This window comes from Podarcis gaigeae, assembly GCF_964106915.1.
Source record: "Podarcis gaigeae genome assembly, chromosome: 6".
Lineage (NCBI taxonomy): Eukaryota > Metazoa > Chordata > Lepidosauria > Squamata > Lacertidae > Podarcis > Podarcis gaigeae.
This window is the reverse complement of record NC_139682.1, coordinates 47,983,431-48,000,831: the sequence shown is the minus strand read 5'-3', so window position 1 is coordinate 48,000,831 and position 17,401 is coordinate 47,983,431. Positions and strand designations below refer to the sequence as shown.

The following is a 17,401-nucleotide window of genomic DNA, read 5'->3' as shown; positions in this document are numbered from 1 at the left end:
TCCTCGTGCACTACAGTTGCACCTTCGATCCACCGCTGCTTCTCCTTGTTCTTCGGAGATTTCCTGTGGCTGATACTGTAGAAGGAAGGGCGGGCCTGAGGTCCCTCCACAGACCATGGCAACCATTAGCCAACCAGGGCTCGGTACGAGTGTTTCTGAGACCAATAGCACGACGGCACCGCGAGAAGTTGATTGGCCGGCGAGCCGCAGCGCGTACGGCGTGACGTTCAACGCATGCGCGGGGCGACAGTGGTTTGTGAAACCGGGTGCTGTGCTGACAGGGCCGCAGCCATCCCCGGCCTAGCGTGGGGGCTCGAACTCGGACCTGCAACTTCCGTGCCCCGCGTGCGCTCAGTTCTTTTCCGGTGCAGCCGCCGCCGCCGCCGCCAACATGTTTCTCACTCGCTCGGAGTACGACAGGTGAGTGCGGGTAGGATGTGAGGGAGCGCGGCCTGCGCCTAGTCAGGGGCTGAGTCACTGCGGGGCGGCCTGTCTGCTTCAGCCTTCGGGTGCCGGCTAGAGGCGCCTTCCCTCAGGCTCCCCCCTCCCCCTGCGAGGGTCCATGGAGGGTGGGGATGCGGGTGGCCTTCGGGAGTCTCTGCTCCCCTCGAGAGACTGAAGCGCCTCGGGCCTGACTTCCAACCGAAGGGCTTGAGAACAGTCGCCTAACCCACCTCCTGCCAGAGAGGAGATCGCGGGAAGCGCCATCATCACGCTCGCTTGAAGGCAAGTCGCCTTGGAAGCGGCGTGGTCTTAAGATGATGCCGATAAACTTGGGATGCCCGCCCTTGTGCTGCTCAGTTGCAGTAGCAAGTCGCAAGTTGAGGGAAGCAACCCCGCTCTCCTCTTCTGGGCTTCCTTTTTCTGCAGCCAGGTGGGAGTGGAGGACAGACACTTATAAAGGCTAAATTGGAAAATTCTGTCCTGCAGAAGTAATGCACCGGCTACATCAGTAAGAGAATGAGTGTTACTGACTCTGCGCAGGTTTCCAATTATTTTTACTAGTAATGTAGGCTGATCACAACAAACCTCCTCTTCCTGTTGCTCCCCATCCCCTCTGCCTCCAGGTCCAGTTTGTCTTAAATATGCATTCTCAGTGATAGGCAAGCATGAGTTGTGAAGGGGCTTGTGTCCCTTAAGTTGTATGCTGTTTAGAAAAACATAAACAAAGTTAACCTTGTACTTCAATGCTGGCAAAATTCTTGATAGTTCCAATCTATAACTGACGGAACTTGTGTTGTGCAATGGTAGCCTTGTATTATCTGAACTGTTGCAGAGGCAAGGCCTCAGCAAGTTTCCTTAGTCATAGTGATGGAGTCTTCAAGCTTTTGCTTTCAGTTGCACCGATTTGACAAAGGTTATGAATGATTCATCATGCTCAATAAACTGAAACTAAACAACACTTCTGTACTTATAAGACAGTGGGCAAATTAACTTATGCAGAACGTCTCAAATTAATTTGTTGAATCTTAGGTAACATCCCACGAACAGCTAGCAAATGAACACTGCTCAGTTCCCTGTGATACTTGAGAATTACAGTATCAGAATTTTCCTTGGGTGCACACTTTACAAAATAAATTTAGTTTTAGTTCGTATTTATTTCTGACTTCAGATTCTCAAGTGCCAAATTCTGGCTTAAATCTCCCCCCCCCCCCCCGGAAAATTGGTTGCAGCTTGACAAACCTGCAAGATGAAGTTGAAAGGTACTTGTTTTTCCCTTTGGTTTTCCCCAGGTGAGGTTGGTGGCCTCTCATTTATGCAAGGTAACACAGAACATTTGTGGTTATAGAAATCACAACTCACTTTAAATGATTTATTCTGCCTTTAAAACCCACACTGGCCCTTGGTAGATTTTGCTATAGATGCACAAGCATCGTAGATTATTATTATTTGTTGGAAAACTGGAACGCTCACTTCCGGGTTTCAGTTGTTCAGGAGCTGATTTGTTTGGGAGCCAAGGCGTTCGGCTTCCAATGTACGACTGTATTTAAACACTTACACACCTGCCCACTCACTGAAAGAAGCATACCTAGTTATTGCTTCTTACAGGATATAGCACCATTTACTTCTGTTTGTAAACTTCCTGACACTTCCAAGAGTCTGACTCATTTTTTCAGTTTGTGATAGTAGGAACACTTACTTTTGAGTTACCATGCATAGGATTATGTTCTGAGTTTACTTTTTTCTTTCAATTTCAGGGGTGTGAACACTTTTTCTCCAGAAGGTAGATTATTCCAGGTGGAATATGCCATTGAAGCTATAAAGGTACAATAAGCATTTGAGTCTCTTCTGTAAATACCACCTCTCAAGTCTGTTGGTGTGATGTGAACAATGGGTTAAATTATACAGTGCATGGTCTCATGTCTTGAGCATACCCCCCTGGATGTTTTGAGATAAGAGTGCCAGGTGCACTGGGTTACCATAGCAACACCAGCAAGCTTAAATGTATGACTTGCTGATTCATTCACTCTCCCATTGGTTCAGGAAATATGCCTACATGTAGAGATGGGTATAATAGTCTCTAACATTTCTTTTATTACGGCCTTCTCCATGTTGATGTCCTGTCCTGTTAAATGATTTGTTTCTATCACTGTCTGACTCAGAATCAGTGAGAGTCAGGGAAAGAGGCTGTGGGTTTTACACAGCAGTTTTAGCTAGCATGGTGATAGTGTTAATGGATCTCTCTGTGCGCATGTATTTTGACTGCAAAGACCAGAAGAACGGTATATAGTAGATAATAGTGTTTAGCTTTGTCTTATGTCTGGTGACAATAAACACTTCGTTACTTTGAATCAATGTTAGGAATTCAGATATATAAGCTAATCATCAAATGGCACCTTAAACCTAGGTTATGGACACCATCATTTCTATACCACTTCATATTTTAAAGAAAAAATCTCAAAGCGGTTTACAACACATTAAAGCATCAAGTAAAACTATCCAGAATAAAACAAATTCAAGCTTCAAGGAAAATATTTCAGATCCTTCTCTAAGAGACATTTTGCTTTCCCCATATTTATTTATCTACTTACTTTTTATAACTGCCCCATAGCAGAAGTACTCTAGGAAGCCCGTGTGGTGTAGTGGTTTAGAGTGTTGGACTAGGACTTGGGAAATCAGGGTTCATATCCCCACTCGGTCATGAAGCTCACTGGGTTACCTTGGGCCAGGCACAGCCTCTTAACCTACCTCACAGGGTTATTGTAGGGATTAACTGCGGGGTGTGTGTAAATCATGTAGTCCTTGGGATATAAATGTAATAAATAAGCTCTTCTGCTTACCTGCTTAAGAAAGCTGGAGAGGCTAGCCAGCTGAAGATGTCAGTTGCCAACCTGGCATCCAGAGAGCTCCACATGGTTGCACTTGGACCCGCACCAGTTGCAAAATATGCCTGGCATCTGGCCAACTTCTAACACTGCTTTGAACTGTGTGAGAGGGGAGTTTTTCCATAATCAGGGACTCTGGAGGAAGCTGTTCTGCTGAAGACTCTGCTGGGGCTCCCACATACTCTGCTGATAAATCATACTGATTGAAGTGTGGTGAACTACCAACTACCAGATGGGCAGGATATAAATAATAAAGTATCATCATCATCATTATGACTTCCGCAAGTCATCAACAAAGTCTGGGTGGGTTGAATGGGGAATCTCAAAGCCGTAGCTTCGGAGTGAGGTGCAACTTTATTTGAGCAACTTTATCCAAAGCTTGTGCTGCTTGTTCAGATCATAGAAGTTTAGATGTTGCAGACTGTGAGCAGCTGTGCTTGCTTTGGGTTTGTTGTTGTGCCTAACCTGGTGTTCTTTAATTGTATTAATCTGCATTAAATTTGAATTTTTGTAAAATGTTAAACTCATTAAGACTACAATCCTATACATACTTACCTAGAAGGGAGCAGGTCTCATTTAACTGAGTGGAACTTACTTCCAAGGAGACCTGAATAGGATTGCACTATTAAGTCAAGCAATAAAGTTGATGTCTGTCTGTATACCTTAGATGACGACTTCTGTGTACAGTACACTTAAATTAAATGGGTACTTCTTTCTATCATCCTCTGCATGCAACTAAATTTTAAGAAACCAGTAATTATTGTCCCTTCTAAGAACAAACACAATCAGACTTACTTAATGTAACTAGCTATTCTGGATCCACTAGTCCTTGCAGTGATGGGCTGTATTGGGCATTGGAACCAGTACAATATATTTGTGCAGGCCTATTAGAATCAGGACACAACAGTTGTGCATTCATCATTAAGTATCCCACATTTACTCTTAAATATGCTTCCATCATTAAGAAGAGAAGCATTAAAAGATTATGGTAATGACAATTAGTGGCTTTAAGAGTCCAGCAGGGACTCCCTGTGGCCAGAGCAAGTCTTAGCTTTTGCAATCCACATGTCTTCAAACACTGTTCCCAGTTCATTTCTGCTCACTGCATTATCAGTAATCCTTGAGTGCTTCTAAGTGTGCTATTTTGCAGTTCAGACAGAGAAAATTTAACATGTAACATCAGTAGAGAGCTTATCTTAGATAAGCCACTGTTTTCTAATTAAAATGTATTTGTATAAAATATTTGCATTGCTTTGCGTCATTATAATTTTTTGCAGTAAGCTAAAGACCAGTTCACAACAATGCCCATGTTCTTTCTTTGTGTTAAGAGACATTTTTTCATACTTTGGTTTCGTAATTTAACCCATGTGCATCTGTACTTACTTTTGTGTCTATTATTGAGTTGTTATGATTGTTCCCTGTTTTATTTATTTGTTTTGTATAAATGAAATAAAAAAAATCTTTATCAAAGGGGGAAAAGCACCTCTAGATGATTTAGGCCCCAAATACCTGAAAGACCGCCTCCTTCCCCACAGATTGTCTTAGGTGTGGTTATCCATGGATAAGCTCTTGTTTGTTCCACCATTTTCAGAAGTTAGAGGGAGGGATCTGGGAGAGGACATTCTTTGCTTCAGTCTCTAAGTTGTGGAATTCCCTCTTCATAGAGGTGCACCAGGCACCTTAACCATTTATTTTCAATTGTGTGCTGAAGAAATACCCTTTTACCCTGGCCTTTGATACTTGAGATACAGTGGTACCTCAGGTTAAGAACTTAATTCATTCCAGAGGTCCGTTCTTAACCTGAAACTGTTCTTAACCTGAGACACCACTTTAGCTAATGAGGCCTCCCGCTGCCGCAGCGTGATTTCTGTTCTCATCCTGAAGCAAAGTTCTTAACCCGAGGTACTATTTCTAGGTTAGCAGAGTCTGTAACCTGAAGCGTCTGTAACCCAAGGTACCACTGTATATGTTTTAGGACCCCCTCTAGTTGTGCTTGTAATTTGTTTTAAGTATTTTTAATGCTTCATTTTATATTGTTGTAACCTGCCCTGGAACCTTTTGGTGAAGGGCAGATAATAAATTGAATAATAATACATATGTAGGTAAAACTTGTTTAAGTATATAGATCAGATACACTAAATATAAAAGGTGGTTGGTAGTACTAATCTTTTCCTCTTCCTTTCAATTTTTTTAAAAAGCTTGGTTCCACAGCGATTGGAATTCAGACAGCAGAAGGGGTTTGCTTGGCTGTGGAGAAGAGGATCACCTCTCCACTTATGGAACCCAGCAGTATTGAGAAAATTGTAGAAATAGATGCTCATATAGGTAAGGGTCACAAAATCTCACTTATTTCTACAGTAAATCATGTAGTGTGTGATGCAGCATGTACGTGAATAAAACTCTTCCTCTGCAAGTCTCTTAGTGAGAAATTATCCTGTAATGCACACTACAAAGTTATGTGCAGACTTTATTTGGTGGGGAATTAATATTTAATGGTGGCAGTCACTGGTTTTCCAGGCTCCAGGCCAGCAGGACATAGTTGCAGAAGTAGGAAGCAGCAGCTGTAACTTGCTTCTGGTTGACCTCACTAGTGAAAGTGTGTCCCCAAAATTAGAACTTGGAGGGCAGGGAATTGCAATGTAAACGCTTGATCCTGAGCCAGCTTCTGTGCTGGAAGCTCACTGATTGGATCACTAATGTTAGCCTGTCCTCTACTCAAGACAGTTTCATGCATAGGCACGCACACACCACAGTAGAAAACTAGGGTGTATTATTAAATACATTACATTTTTATACCTTCCTTTCCCTGTGTTTAATAGTAATATCTCTTCAGTATGGATTTTTCCCTAATACACCATTAACTTTTTACTCTTCACAGACAATTGCTTGTGTTTTTAATCAACTCTGAAGATGTAACACTGGTATTTTCATATTTCTAGTAGCACATGAAGGCAGTGTTAGAAACTGAGGTATGAAAGCTAGGCGCTAAATGTGCCCGTAGTTATGGGCAGAACTATGGAATGTCTAGGCACGCTTCTTAAATAGCGAGAATACAAAGCTGAAAATGAATGAACTGAAGCTAAAATATTATGTTCATTTAGTCCTTCCCCTGCCCATCCCCCCTAGCATTCTTAAGAACAGTGCTTTTTTCTGGGGGTATGCAGGGGTATGCATACCCCTAAACATTTTGTGAATCTTTGTACTTTTGTCCATGTATTGTATTTATTTCCCCCGATTTGAACCATAAAATGGTGATTATCTTGAGTCAAAATGAGAGTACTCCTAAACATGTTTTTAGAAAAATCACTGCTTAAGAGGGTCTCTTCTCTAGTCTTCAGAGAGTAGCTGGAAGTGGGGAGGCAGAAAAAGGTTCTTTCCTTCCACTCTGCATTTTTAATCTGAAATCTTAGGCACAGTATTGCGCCCAGAACTCAGAAACTGCTCACACGTATGCAATTCCCTATTGCAAAATGCTCCTAGAACAATAGGAGTTTCAAACACTGCATTAAAGTGACTAACACACTGCTCTGTACTATCTATATTTGTGAGCATTCAACTTCTCATGGACATGGGTCTGCTTTGTGTATCTGAGAAGCTAATGAGGTTTTGAAATAAAAATAAATACCACTTTGTCAGAAAGCCGAAGGATTCCACATATAGTTTGGCTTGCCATCTTAAATCTTTGCATTTGCCAGTTAAACCAGAAAAAGATGCAGTACCTATCCAGGGGCTTTGACCTTTTGGTTAGATTTCAAAGCATGAAAAAAACCAAAAATTTTTGATTGAAAATGGGAGTTGACAAAGCGTCTTTATTCAGGACAGACAAAAGAAAGTACTTCTTCACATGGTGTATAGTTAAACTACGGACTTCATAGGGATTTTAAGTTTTTTGGGAAATTGAAACTTTTTTTTTTCTTCTTGCAAATTGGATCCAAAGCTGACTAAAGTTTGTGTATCTCTTTACAGGTTGTGCAATGAGTGGTTTAATAGCTGATGCAAAGACATTAATTGACAAAGCAAGAGTTGAGACACAGGTAACATTTAAATGTTGATCCATGTTGCATCTCTCCCCTCCTCCTTTTGTTAATGTCAGTCATTTATTAGCAGAATATGGTGATAGAGTTGAATATAGAGCAACTTTAATCTCTGTCTTTATCTAAGGAATAAACAAAATTGAAGGTTAACTTTGAAAGGTTAGCATAGGGTTTTCTTGTTCTTCCTTTATCAATATATTATTTCCTGTTTACCCTGAATATTAAAAGAGTCTAAGATGTAACAGGGTAACCTATCATTGTGTTTTTGGAAGAACCTTATTTAATATGTAGAAAATACATACACTCTGAAACAATCCAACACTATTAATGCCCTCTTTGTTCTAGCCAATGAGCTCCATCATTTTGCTCAGGTGGTGGTATAAATCCTTTCTATGTAGTTAAGAAAGATTGAGGGGCCTTAATTCCCCTAACTGCATAGGAGTCACCACTCTATGAGTGACTTCTCTGTGGCTGGGATGATGTTTAAATGGTCCAACCAGAGGATGCTGTGGTTGGATCTTTATAATCTCCCAACCTGTATAGGAACTGTTTATGAAAAACAGCTCCCAGTGGCTAAAGAGATGTTTAAAAGCATCCTAAGAAAGTATGTGTTGTAAATCTTAGAATCATAGAATTTGTAGAGTTGGTGTACAGTATCTCGCCTTCGTCAGATAGTTGGGCTATATTATATATAGGTGTTCTAAGAGGAGTAACCAGTAACCAGATAGTTGGGCTATATTATACATAGGTGTTCTAAGAGGAGTGGCCCATGAATCACATTAATTCTTTCCCCAATTTCTTGTGACTCCCTAATGGCACCACAATGAAATTGGCATGTGAAACTTCTGTGTAATTCTTCCCTGGCAAGCACACTCTCACTTTGTTCTGTTTGGAGATACACATTATTGTTACTTGGGGAACAGTGCTGCCTAGAACAAAAGCCAGTATTTTAGGACTCTAGTGCATAATGAGAGAAGATGCCCCAGCATCCTGAAGTGTCTTCTCAGGATTGGGGTTAGGGACCATTTTAGGATTTTAGTTTCTGGGGGACAGCATGCTGAGCCCTTCTTAGCCAAGCTGCTTCCATAGAGTGGAGCCAATGACTTGCTAGCTCTCCAAGCAGAAGAAATTGACCATTGCTCATTGTAACAGTAAGACCCTTTATTTGATTTGTTGTAAATTTGCTCTGTGTGTGTGTGTGAAGGAAAAACTCTCATGTTACAGTTCAACCTGCTCTTTTGTCTTAGAATCACTGGTTTACATACAATGAAATCATGACTGTAGAGAGTGTGACACAGGCCGTGTCCAACTTAGCATTACAGTTTGGAGAAGAAGATGCTGATCCAGGTGCTATGGTGAGTAGGTGCTTGTGCCAGTTATATTCTGCATGTACATCTTTGGCAATTGGCTTACCCAGTTACTCAGCCATTAAAGTCTTGATCCTTCTGTGATTATGTTCCAGTCAAGGCCATTTGGCGTGGCACTACTCTTTGGAGGAGTTGATGAAAAGGGACCACAGCTGTAAGTTGCCCGTTACTTCTTTCACTCTGTTTTCTTTGTATGTTCAAGTGCAGCATGTCTACCTGTTGTGCAATTGGTAGGAAATGGGGTACCCTTCTGAAAAAGGGGGGTATCTGCCACCTTGTGAGATACCGTGTCAGTAAGTGGCAATACATTGGATTGATAATGCAAGATTATTCTGAATATTGCAGCAGCATCCTAGCCATATTATGATAGCACCTGTCATAATCACTAAAGTTTGAATAGCGGTGAAAAGCTATTAGGCAGAATAGAAACGATAAATGGCAATATTATTGATGCAGGGTTGGAGACTATTAGCCTGTAAGCTGCTTTAAATATATTTTTTCCGTCGGTGCAAACCAGCTACAATAGTGCAACCTAAATACGTCTGATGCAGTTCAGTAACTCCTTATGGTGCAATTGTGATGGACAGGCAGGATAACATGATGAATTTTGTCACAGTCAAATGTTGGCTTGGGCTACCATATGCCATTGTAGTTATGCCTTATCTATAAGGGGAAGTCTACTCCGTTCCTGTTCTCAGAGTTGCCTACGTGGCATATTGTTACACAGAATGTGACACTTGCATAAATCCTGAATGTTTGAACATGTAAACATTCAAAGTGAATAGGGGAGTATGCAAATAATCTTTTCTAAAGGACTAGCAGAGCTATTGGTAATATAATATCTGTAGTCTGCTATGACATTCCTTAGGTGGGGTTGGGAGAACATTTGTAACCAGAAACTGTATACTTCAAAGCTGCAAGCTCTTTTTAAAGCAGCAAGCCTTCCTCAGTTTTGTAGGAGAGAGAGCAGTATGAACAAGGGTTGAGAGTGTGATTAAAACAAAGGATTACGTGCACTAAAAGATAAGAGAGTTGCAATCTAAAATTGCAAAAAAATGTTTATTGAAACATTTTTCTTAATTAAATATATGGAACATGTATTCAAGATCATTTGCATATGCAAAACATTCGCAAATACTGCTAGCATTAACCTGAAATCAGAATAAATCTGCAAAATAATAATGGTCTGATTATCTTTCAGTAGTCATCTCAAGCAGACACCCCAATACCTTCTGTACTGTATTTTACTGTATCAGTCAGTTTGTCTCTTGATAATCTATTAGAATTGCAAGTAATACCTTAAATACATTCTCAGAATGGTTGCACATTTGATTCTGACTAAGACGTGAGTTTTTTGTACTCTTCTCTTCTCTTTCCCACCCATTGCCTCATTCCCCATTGTTAACATTATTTTTATGCCACTTCTTTGCCATTTGTTTTGTTTTTTTTAAAAAACAACTATTTAAAGACCATGAGTGGTTTAAAGTGCAGTCTGTTCTGTCTAATGCTATAACAGATTGAATTATTGCAAGAATATAAGTACAGTTGTCTGGAGTTTGAAGTCACCTCCATGGAATATCCATCTTCTTTCTCCCATTGAGGTGTATAACGTGAGAGACTCCATAGCCTCTTTGAAAATTTTGGTCCGCATAACTGCTCTATCAGTTCTTGTTCTGCCATTTCATGTTCTGTCCATCATTTAATTTAACTTATTTGGGAACATACATAGAGATCCTTCAGGCAATTCCTTAAACAGGCAATGACCTTTTAACATCTAATGAATCAAACTCCAGTCCTGTGAAAGCTCATACTCTTAATTTAGTTTGTGGTTTATTAGTTAAGTAAATAGTTGGTCTTTGTAGCTCCTTAAAGAATAACATGGCCCTGAACCAAAATATGCCATTTGCACGGTACCTCAGGTTGCATACGCTTCAGGTTACAGACTCTGCTAACCCAAAAATATTACCTCGGGTTAAGAACTTTGCTTCAGGATGAGAACAGAAATCGTGCAGCCGCAGCAGGAGGCCCCATTAGCTAAAGTGGCGCCTCAGGTTAAGAACAGTTTCAGGTTAAGAACGGACCTCCAGAACGAATAAAGTTCTTAACCCGAGGTACCACTGTATATGCTCTTTTGGAGGGTTCTGGGACTAGCTATTTGGAGCAGGATCAATTGCTGGAGGAGAGCCAGGAAAGGCCAGTTTCTGTGCAGAACACCACACAATGCTCCATAGATCAAAATAATCCAACTATTTTAACACTTTGGCTGCCATGCATACCCATGACTGGTTTGCATGTAACTCTAAACTATGTGCTTCTGTAAGTCTGAGCAAAACCTTGGGCTTGAGGATTCCCCTCTCCTCCTCCTGTATGGCCGAGAGGAGAAAAAACACAGAATTAAATACCATTTTTCCTAATAGCTTTTTATGTTCAAATTAGGAAGCTTGTTTTAAAATAAATCCTGTAGTTTATTAAGCAAGCCTGCTTCATAAACCATGGTTTGACTATGGTTTGTGTTGCAGTTGACTACTTTTTTTCAAGCCACAATTCCTACTTCATGCATAACAAGCCAGAAATGGGTAAATTAAATCCATTTTTCACCCCTCCTCCTTGGCCATGTCGGAGGATAGAATGCTCAAGTCTCTAGGTGCTGCCGAATCACAATAGGTCAAGTTTATAGACACCTCTTAATCCTAGAAGTATCATGGTTTACTGTGTCTCTTCTAGAAAAGTTCCTTGTCCCATTAATTTTCTACTCATCCCCCATTGCCTCTTGTGTAGGTTTCACATGGACCCTTCTGGGACGTTTGTACAGTGTGATGCAAGAGCAATTGGATCAGCTTCAGAAGGTGCACAAAGCTCTCTGCAAGAAGTTTACCACAAGGTAATAGGATGAGATCTGAAAAAAGCAGATCTTGGTTTTTTTGTCCTATAAAACACTCTTTACTGCAGTTCCCTGGTGGAAGAACAGAGGTAAAAGAGACAAGAATGACAGTTCTGCAATTGACACGTGGTCCCTAATCTTTCTGTTATGAAGGTGTAGTAAAGCAGCTGGTGCCTCCTAATGTAAATGGAACACTACATTTCTCAGTTATAAAGTTATTCTTATAGTAGTAAGTTGTGGGCAAGTATGGACAAAGATTTCTATTAATACTTCTCTAACAAAGGATTAATAGCTAATTCCATACCAGCTCTTCATTCTAAAACACTCTGTAGAGCAGTTATTCTATCCAGGCATTCATATACAATGTCATACCAAAAAGAACAGGAAAATTCTTGTGTGCCATTACAAACCTCTTTTAGCTTTTGCTAAAACAAGCAGATTGTTTGCTATATGGAGACAATCTTGGTATAGAGATTTAAAGTAGTTATGTGTGCACCAGTGCTTAACTTTCATGACTTCTCTTTACAGTCAATGACACTGAAAGAAGCAATCAAGTCATCCCTTGTCATTTTAAAACAAGTTATGGAGGAGAAACTGAATGCAACTAACATTGAGGTATGTATTTTGCTCTTTTGATAAAGGCAAGCATTTTCCACCTGTATCTACAGTATGGAAACTACAAGGCTAATAGCTGCTTCTTCATAGGGGATTCATGTCTTTGCATAAGAACATAAGAAGAGCCTGCTGGATCAGGCCAGTGGCTTGTCTAGTCCAGCATCCTGTTCTCACAGTACCCAAACAGATGCCTTTGAGATGCATCTTTAAAGATCTCATACTTATAACTGCAGCTTTGATAGTTCTGACACTCTTTAGCCTTGAAGTGAGAGTTCTTGCATCCTCTTGCCCAAATAATAGCAGCCCAAACTTCTTATCATCTTGGTGCCTTTTGAGAGGCTCTTTAGAATTGGTCACTACCTTGGTGCTTCTCTCAATTTCTATAACTGAATTTTATAGAAGCTAGAGACCATTGCTGTGGGAATGAATGCCCTGATTAAACTGTTGTGGGATTCTGGAAATTAATTTCCTGGCAGGTTTTTTGAAAGTGAAAACAGAACTCAGAGTGTTGTTGTTATATATTTTAATACCCTGCTTTTTCCCTTGAAAGGGACCTAAGGCAGCTAGTTAAAATCTTCTGTGGTGAGGACTTCTAGAAAATGTTTTATACTATCTAGGGAACATGCCTGTTTGCCATCATGCACTTTCTTTAAGAAGGAAGTTTCCTTTGCTCAGCAGTGCTTTCTTGGCACTCAAGTTTTAGATGAAATGAAAATTGTGTGACTTCCATGGTCCTTCTATAATAAGATCTGAAGCAATGTTAAATCTTTAGTGTGAGTTTTCAATAAAAGTTCAGGGAGCAAGTTTTGTGTGCACTGAGGGAAACTCGGGCTCAGAAGCAATGTACATTATTACGAGTTGCAAGATTCAGGGAAGCCTCTATGCATAGAGAGCTATGTGTGAGTGCTTCCCTTTTAGATGCCCATGCTAAGGTGTGGATGGTGGAAGCAGGGCTGTGGCAGGGAGGGGGGAAGCTATGCAACAACAGGGCGTGGGCTCAAAGGTACAGTACCTTTTTACACACTTTGCCCCTTTATGTGAGTAATGCGTGATCTGGGTCCTAAATGTCTAGTATCATGAGAGGGGGAGAAAAAGTTGTTTAGCTACACTTTGCACTTCTCTTTAAATCTCTGGTGTCCCCCTTTCGTAGTCTGCCCCTGCAATTAAAAAGCACGAAATGCTTTAAAGAATGTGCTTCTGATCACATCTAACATGGAGTGGAGGCGGGGAGACTTCTGTATTTTTAAAAGTAGTTCTGTGGACTAGAAGGAGAATAGCTCAGTGGTAGAGCATCTGCTTTGTATGCAGAAAATCCCCAGCTTGATCCTGAAATTGCCAGGTAGGGCTGGAAATGTTTCCTAGCTGAAACCCTGGAGGGCTGCTGCCAGTCAGCAGAGACGATACTGAGTTAGATGGACCAATGTTCTGAGTAGGTAATAAGGCAGCTTTTTACATTCACATTCTAATCTGCCTTCACTGAAGAAGAGAAATAGAGTTGAGTGTCGCCTTACTCTAAACTCCTGGACATCACCCAGCAGTTTTCTTTAAAAAATTAAGTGCTCGTGAACAGAATTGGGCCCTGAAGGACCCTATATCATGATTAAGAGGCTATCACTACCATATTCTGGAATATTCTGACCAACTAGGAGCAAAACCACCACAAAATCATTCTTTCAACTCACAGCTTGTTCAAGTGACTGAGAGAAGGATATCACAGTTGATAGTGTTGAAAGTTGCTGATTGTCTAGGAGTTTCAGCAGGGTCACACTCACAGTCTCTGTTTTTCAGCATAGGTCATGTACCAGAGTGATCAAGGCAGTTTCTGTTCCAAAGCTGGGCTTCAAGCCAGTTAATAATATTGGTTTCGTCCAGATGTTTTTGGAGTTGCACCACTATCACCTGCCCTCAAGAAGGGTTGTTAGAGGGTTATTTCTGTAGTATGTAAACAATGTACTGTACTGTAAAAAGTAAAGAAAGTCACACCTTTCTGCAGTCATACAATTTTATAATTCATTCTAAAAATGAGCCTAACATGTTTCTTCATAGAGTTACTGAGATAATGTGCTTCGAAGTGCTTCACATACAGTATTCATATTAGGCAGTGGTGGCATTGTTGAAAAGCTGAGAGATGCAACAGACTTAAGCTTGTGCAATGGGACTTCCTCCTCCTCTTTCCTGTAGCCCCCTATGCACCACCAATATGTTGCAGAGGGTTGGGGGACCCTCTGGAGAAGATTTGAGGGACATGAAGTAGAGGTCCCATTCAGAACACAACTCGATGCAGACAGCATTGAATACAAACCTTTTGACAACATGGAAAACCATACTAAGAGCCTACCTGATTTGTTTGCATGTATATATATATTTAAAAAGAGCCAAGCTCCTTGAGCCATCTCTTGACTATGCTTCAGTTCATACATTTTGAAGAGTCTGCACTGCCTTTGTGTGCTGGAGATTACTGCCATCTCCTTTACAATGGGGATGATGGTTAGTGCAAACCAGGCCCTGGAAATGCCCAGTAGCATGGAAATTCAGTTCATATGACTCTTCCCACCCCCTTTTTAAGGGGTGGAATTACAAACACTGGATTCAAGTGCTTTGGAGAAATGGGTTGCACAATAAAAGCCAGTACTATTTTTCTAGAGGTGCCAGAACTATTTTTCTAGAGGTGCCAGAACTCACCATGAACACCTCCCATACTCTCTTAGAATGGCACCTGAGAGGTGCTGGAACTCAGTTCTGGCAAGTTCCAGCTAAAAAAAAAGCCCTGATAAGAGCTATCATGCTCATTTTGATAAAGGAGCAGCTGAATCCAAGCATGTTCAGTAGAGGCTTCTTGGTTTTGCCTCTACTACAGAGAAATAAAGTACATTAGAAGTTTCACATACCCTGTCTCCCTGAAAATAAGGTAGTATCTTATAATAATAACAATAATAATAATTTATTATTTGTACCCCGCCCATCTGGTTGGGTTTCCCCAGCCACTCTGGGCGGCTTCCAATAAAGATAAAAGATACACTGAAATGTCACATATTAAAAACTTCCCTGAACAGGGCTGCCTTCAGATGTCTTCTGAATGTCAGGTAGATGTTTATCGCTTTGACATCTGATGGGAGGGCATTCCACAGGGCGGGCGCCACTACCGAGAAGGCCCTCTGCCTGGTTCCCTGTAACTTGGCCTCTCGCAGTGAGGGAACCGCCAGAAGGCCCTCGGAGCTGGACCTCAGTGTCTGGGCAGAACGATGGGGGAGGAGACGCTCCTTCAGATATACTGGACCGTGGCCGTTTAGGGCTTTAAAGGTCAGCACCAACACTTTGAATTGTGCTTAACTTATATTAAGTTTTGCTCCCAAAGATGCGCTAGGTCTTATTTTCAGGGGATGTACTATTTTTCCATGAAGAAGAATACAGTACACATTTATTGTCTAATTGTGAGTCAGCCAGACTCCGTCAGGGCAGAGCGAGCAGTAGGTGGCGGCACAGGCTCTCTGATTTAAAGAGACCTTGCACTGCCTGAACAGCTTCAGCTGCGCTGCGGCCAATCAGGGAGCTGTGCGGCAGAGCCCTCCGCTACGGTCCAGAGGAGTCAGATGCCTTACGGTAGCTTCGGGGGCGGCCTTATGTTCGGGGGATGCCTTATATTACAGCGAGAGGCAAAACTGGAAGGAGGTCTTATTTTGGGGGGGATGTCTTACTTTCGGGGAAACAGGGTAGCTGTTCAGGAATCTGGTACGTGTTCGATTGGAACAGTCCATGAGCCAAAAGAGTTCAGTGATCTGTCTGCTGTGTCTTGTGCTATGTCTTCTTAATGTACATAAGCATATGTAACCTTTCCCCCTTGTCCTTGCAGCTTGCAACAGTGCAGCCTGGGAAGAAGTTCCACATGTACACAAAAGAAGAACTTGAAGATGTCATCAAAGATATTTGATGAGGGAGAGAACCTCTCCAAATGCCTCATTCCCTGATCACAGCAAACTGATTCTTCAGTTTTTTTCCAGTGCCCGTAACTTTATTTCAGCAGCAAGTATGCCTGCTCTTAAACAAAGGCTCAAAATATTTTTTACAGTTTCTGTACATATAAAAGATCTTCAGTAAGAGGAAACTAGAATAAATCATTTTGTTACTCTTATGTCAATTCTTCTATAATAAAAGTTCTGGGGTTGGAGGAATGGTTCAAACTGGAAACGTTGCGACAACAAGAGAGTGGAAGTACAACATCCCAATGAAAATTCAGGGCTGCCTTCTCTGGTGCCTGTTACTACAGTAGTATTTCAGAATGTGACTCTTAACTTCAGTTGACTGCTTATTCAGTTCATTAAAAAAAAAACCTAAATCCCCTCCCCTCCTGACAACAGTGACAAACATCACTGATACAGTATGCTGTGGGGAAACATTTTAGACCCCCAAATCCCTTTTTCATATTGCAAGATTGCACCTGAGTAAGTAGCACAGTTAAAATACTAACTTTCTGGGCATTTATACTGTTCACTACAGTTAAGATTACTGTATAGTACTTCACTTACGTTGGGCAATTTTCTGTTACCTTTCTAATCTAACATTACTGTGCTGAGCTGTCTTCCTTTTCTGGGCAGCATTTATCAAACTCCCAGACATGTAGCCTTCAAAATCCACTTCTGGAGCTCCATTTCTAGACATTCAAATGGCATAGCTCCCTCGTGTGGGAACACATGTTCTTAATGAGTCAACAGAATTTAGCCGCTAGTGAATTGATCTAGTCTTGCACCTTGTATCTTCCTATGGGAGAGGATATGCTTCTATCCTAGATAAGAACTGAATTGTCAGACAAATAGGCCTGCCGATTTCATTTTTTAAAGTTTTCGTTTAATAAACTATCTGGTCTGACTTGCTTTTTAGATATTTGATATTGTGGCCAACTGGCTTTATTTTCACTTTAGAACAGGAGTGCGTGGTAACTTTGTGCCATGCCCTTGTTCATTTCTTTTTGTTGTTCTAATGCATATCAGCAAGGCTAGAGTAATCTAAGCTGCTGTGATAACAAACAATGCAATATCAAACAGGTTGGGTAAAATGGGAAATTGTAGGATTACTCATTCAGGAAAGTTAAGAATTGTCTGTCTCATTTAACAGCTTGGCAGACAATATTTGCCTAGCAGTCATCGGTACTTACAAAAATATTTTGGCAGTAATGAGACCTGT

At 41.1% G+C, this 17,401-nt stretch overlaps 1 protein-coding gene across 1 annotated transcript; it reads left to right on the top strand.

Moving 5' to 3' along the window:
• The first annotated feature begins 216 nt into the window (after positions 1–216).
• On the top strand, positions 217–16,352 carry PSMA5 (proteasome 20S subunit alpha 5). The gene is made up of 9 exons (XM_083745243.1): positions 217–420; positions 2,199–2,265; positions 5,525–5,651; positions 7,293–7,360; positions 8,608–8,715; positions 8,823–8,881; positions 11,506–11,608; positions 12,137–12,223; positions 16,074–16,352. Exons 1-9 carry the CDS (start codon positions 392–394, stop codon positions 16,149–16,151), a joined length of 726 nt encoding a protein of 241 aa, XP_083601369.1. The 5' UTR covers positions 217–391; the 3' UTR covers positions 16,152–16,352.
• Positions 16,353–17,401: the final 1,049 nt, after the last annotated feature.

Bases quoted from the DNA above. Each gene is read 5' to 3' on its own strand.
- PSMA5 (XM_083745243.1), top strand. From the start codon at position 392: ATGTTTCTCACTCGCTCGGAGTACGACAG. The intron at 8,716-8,822 runs GTGAGTAGGTGC...ATTATGTTCCAG, and splicing joins ATGCTGATCCAGGTGCTATG to TCAAGGCCATTTGGCGTGGC. The intron at 12,224-16,073 runs GTATGTATTTTG...TTGTCCTTGCAG, and splicing joins TGAATGCAACTAACATTGAG to CTTGCAACAGTGCAGCCTGG.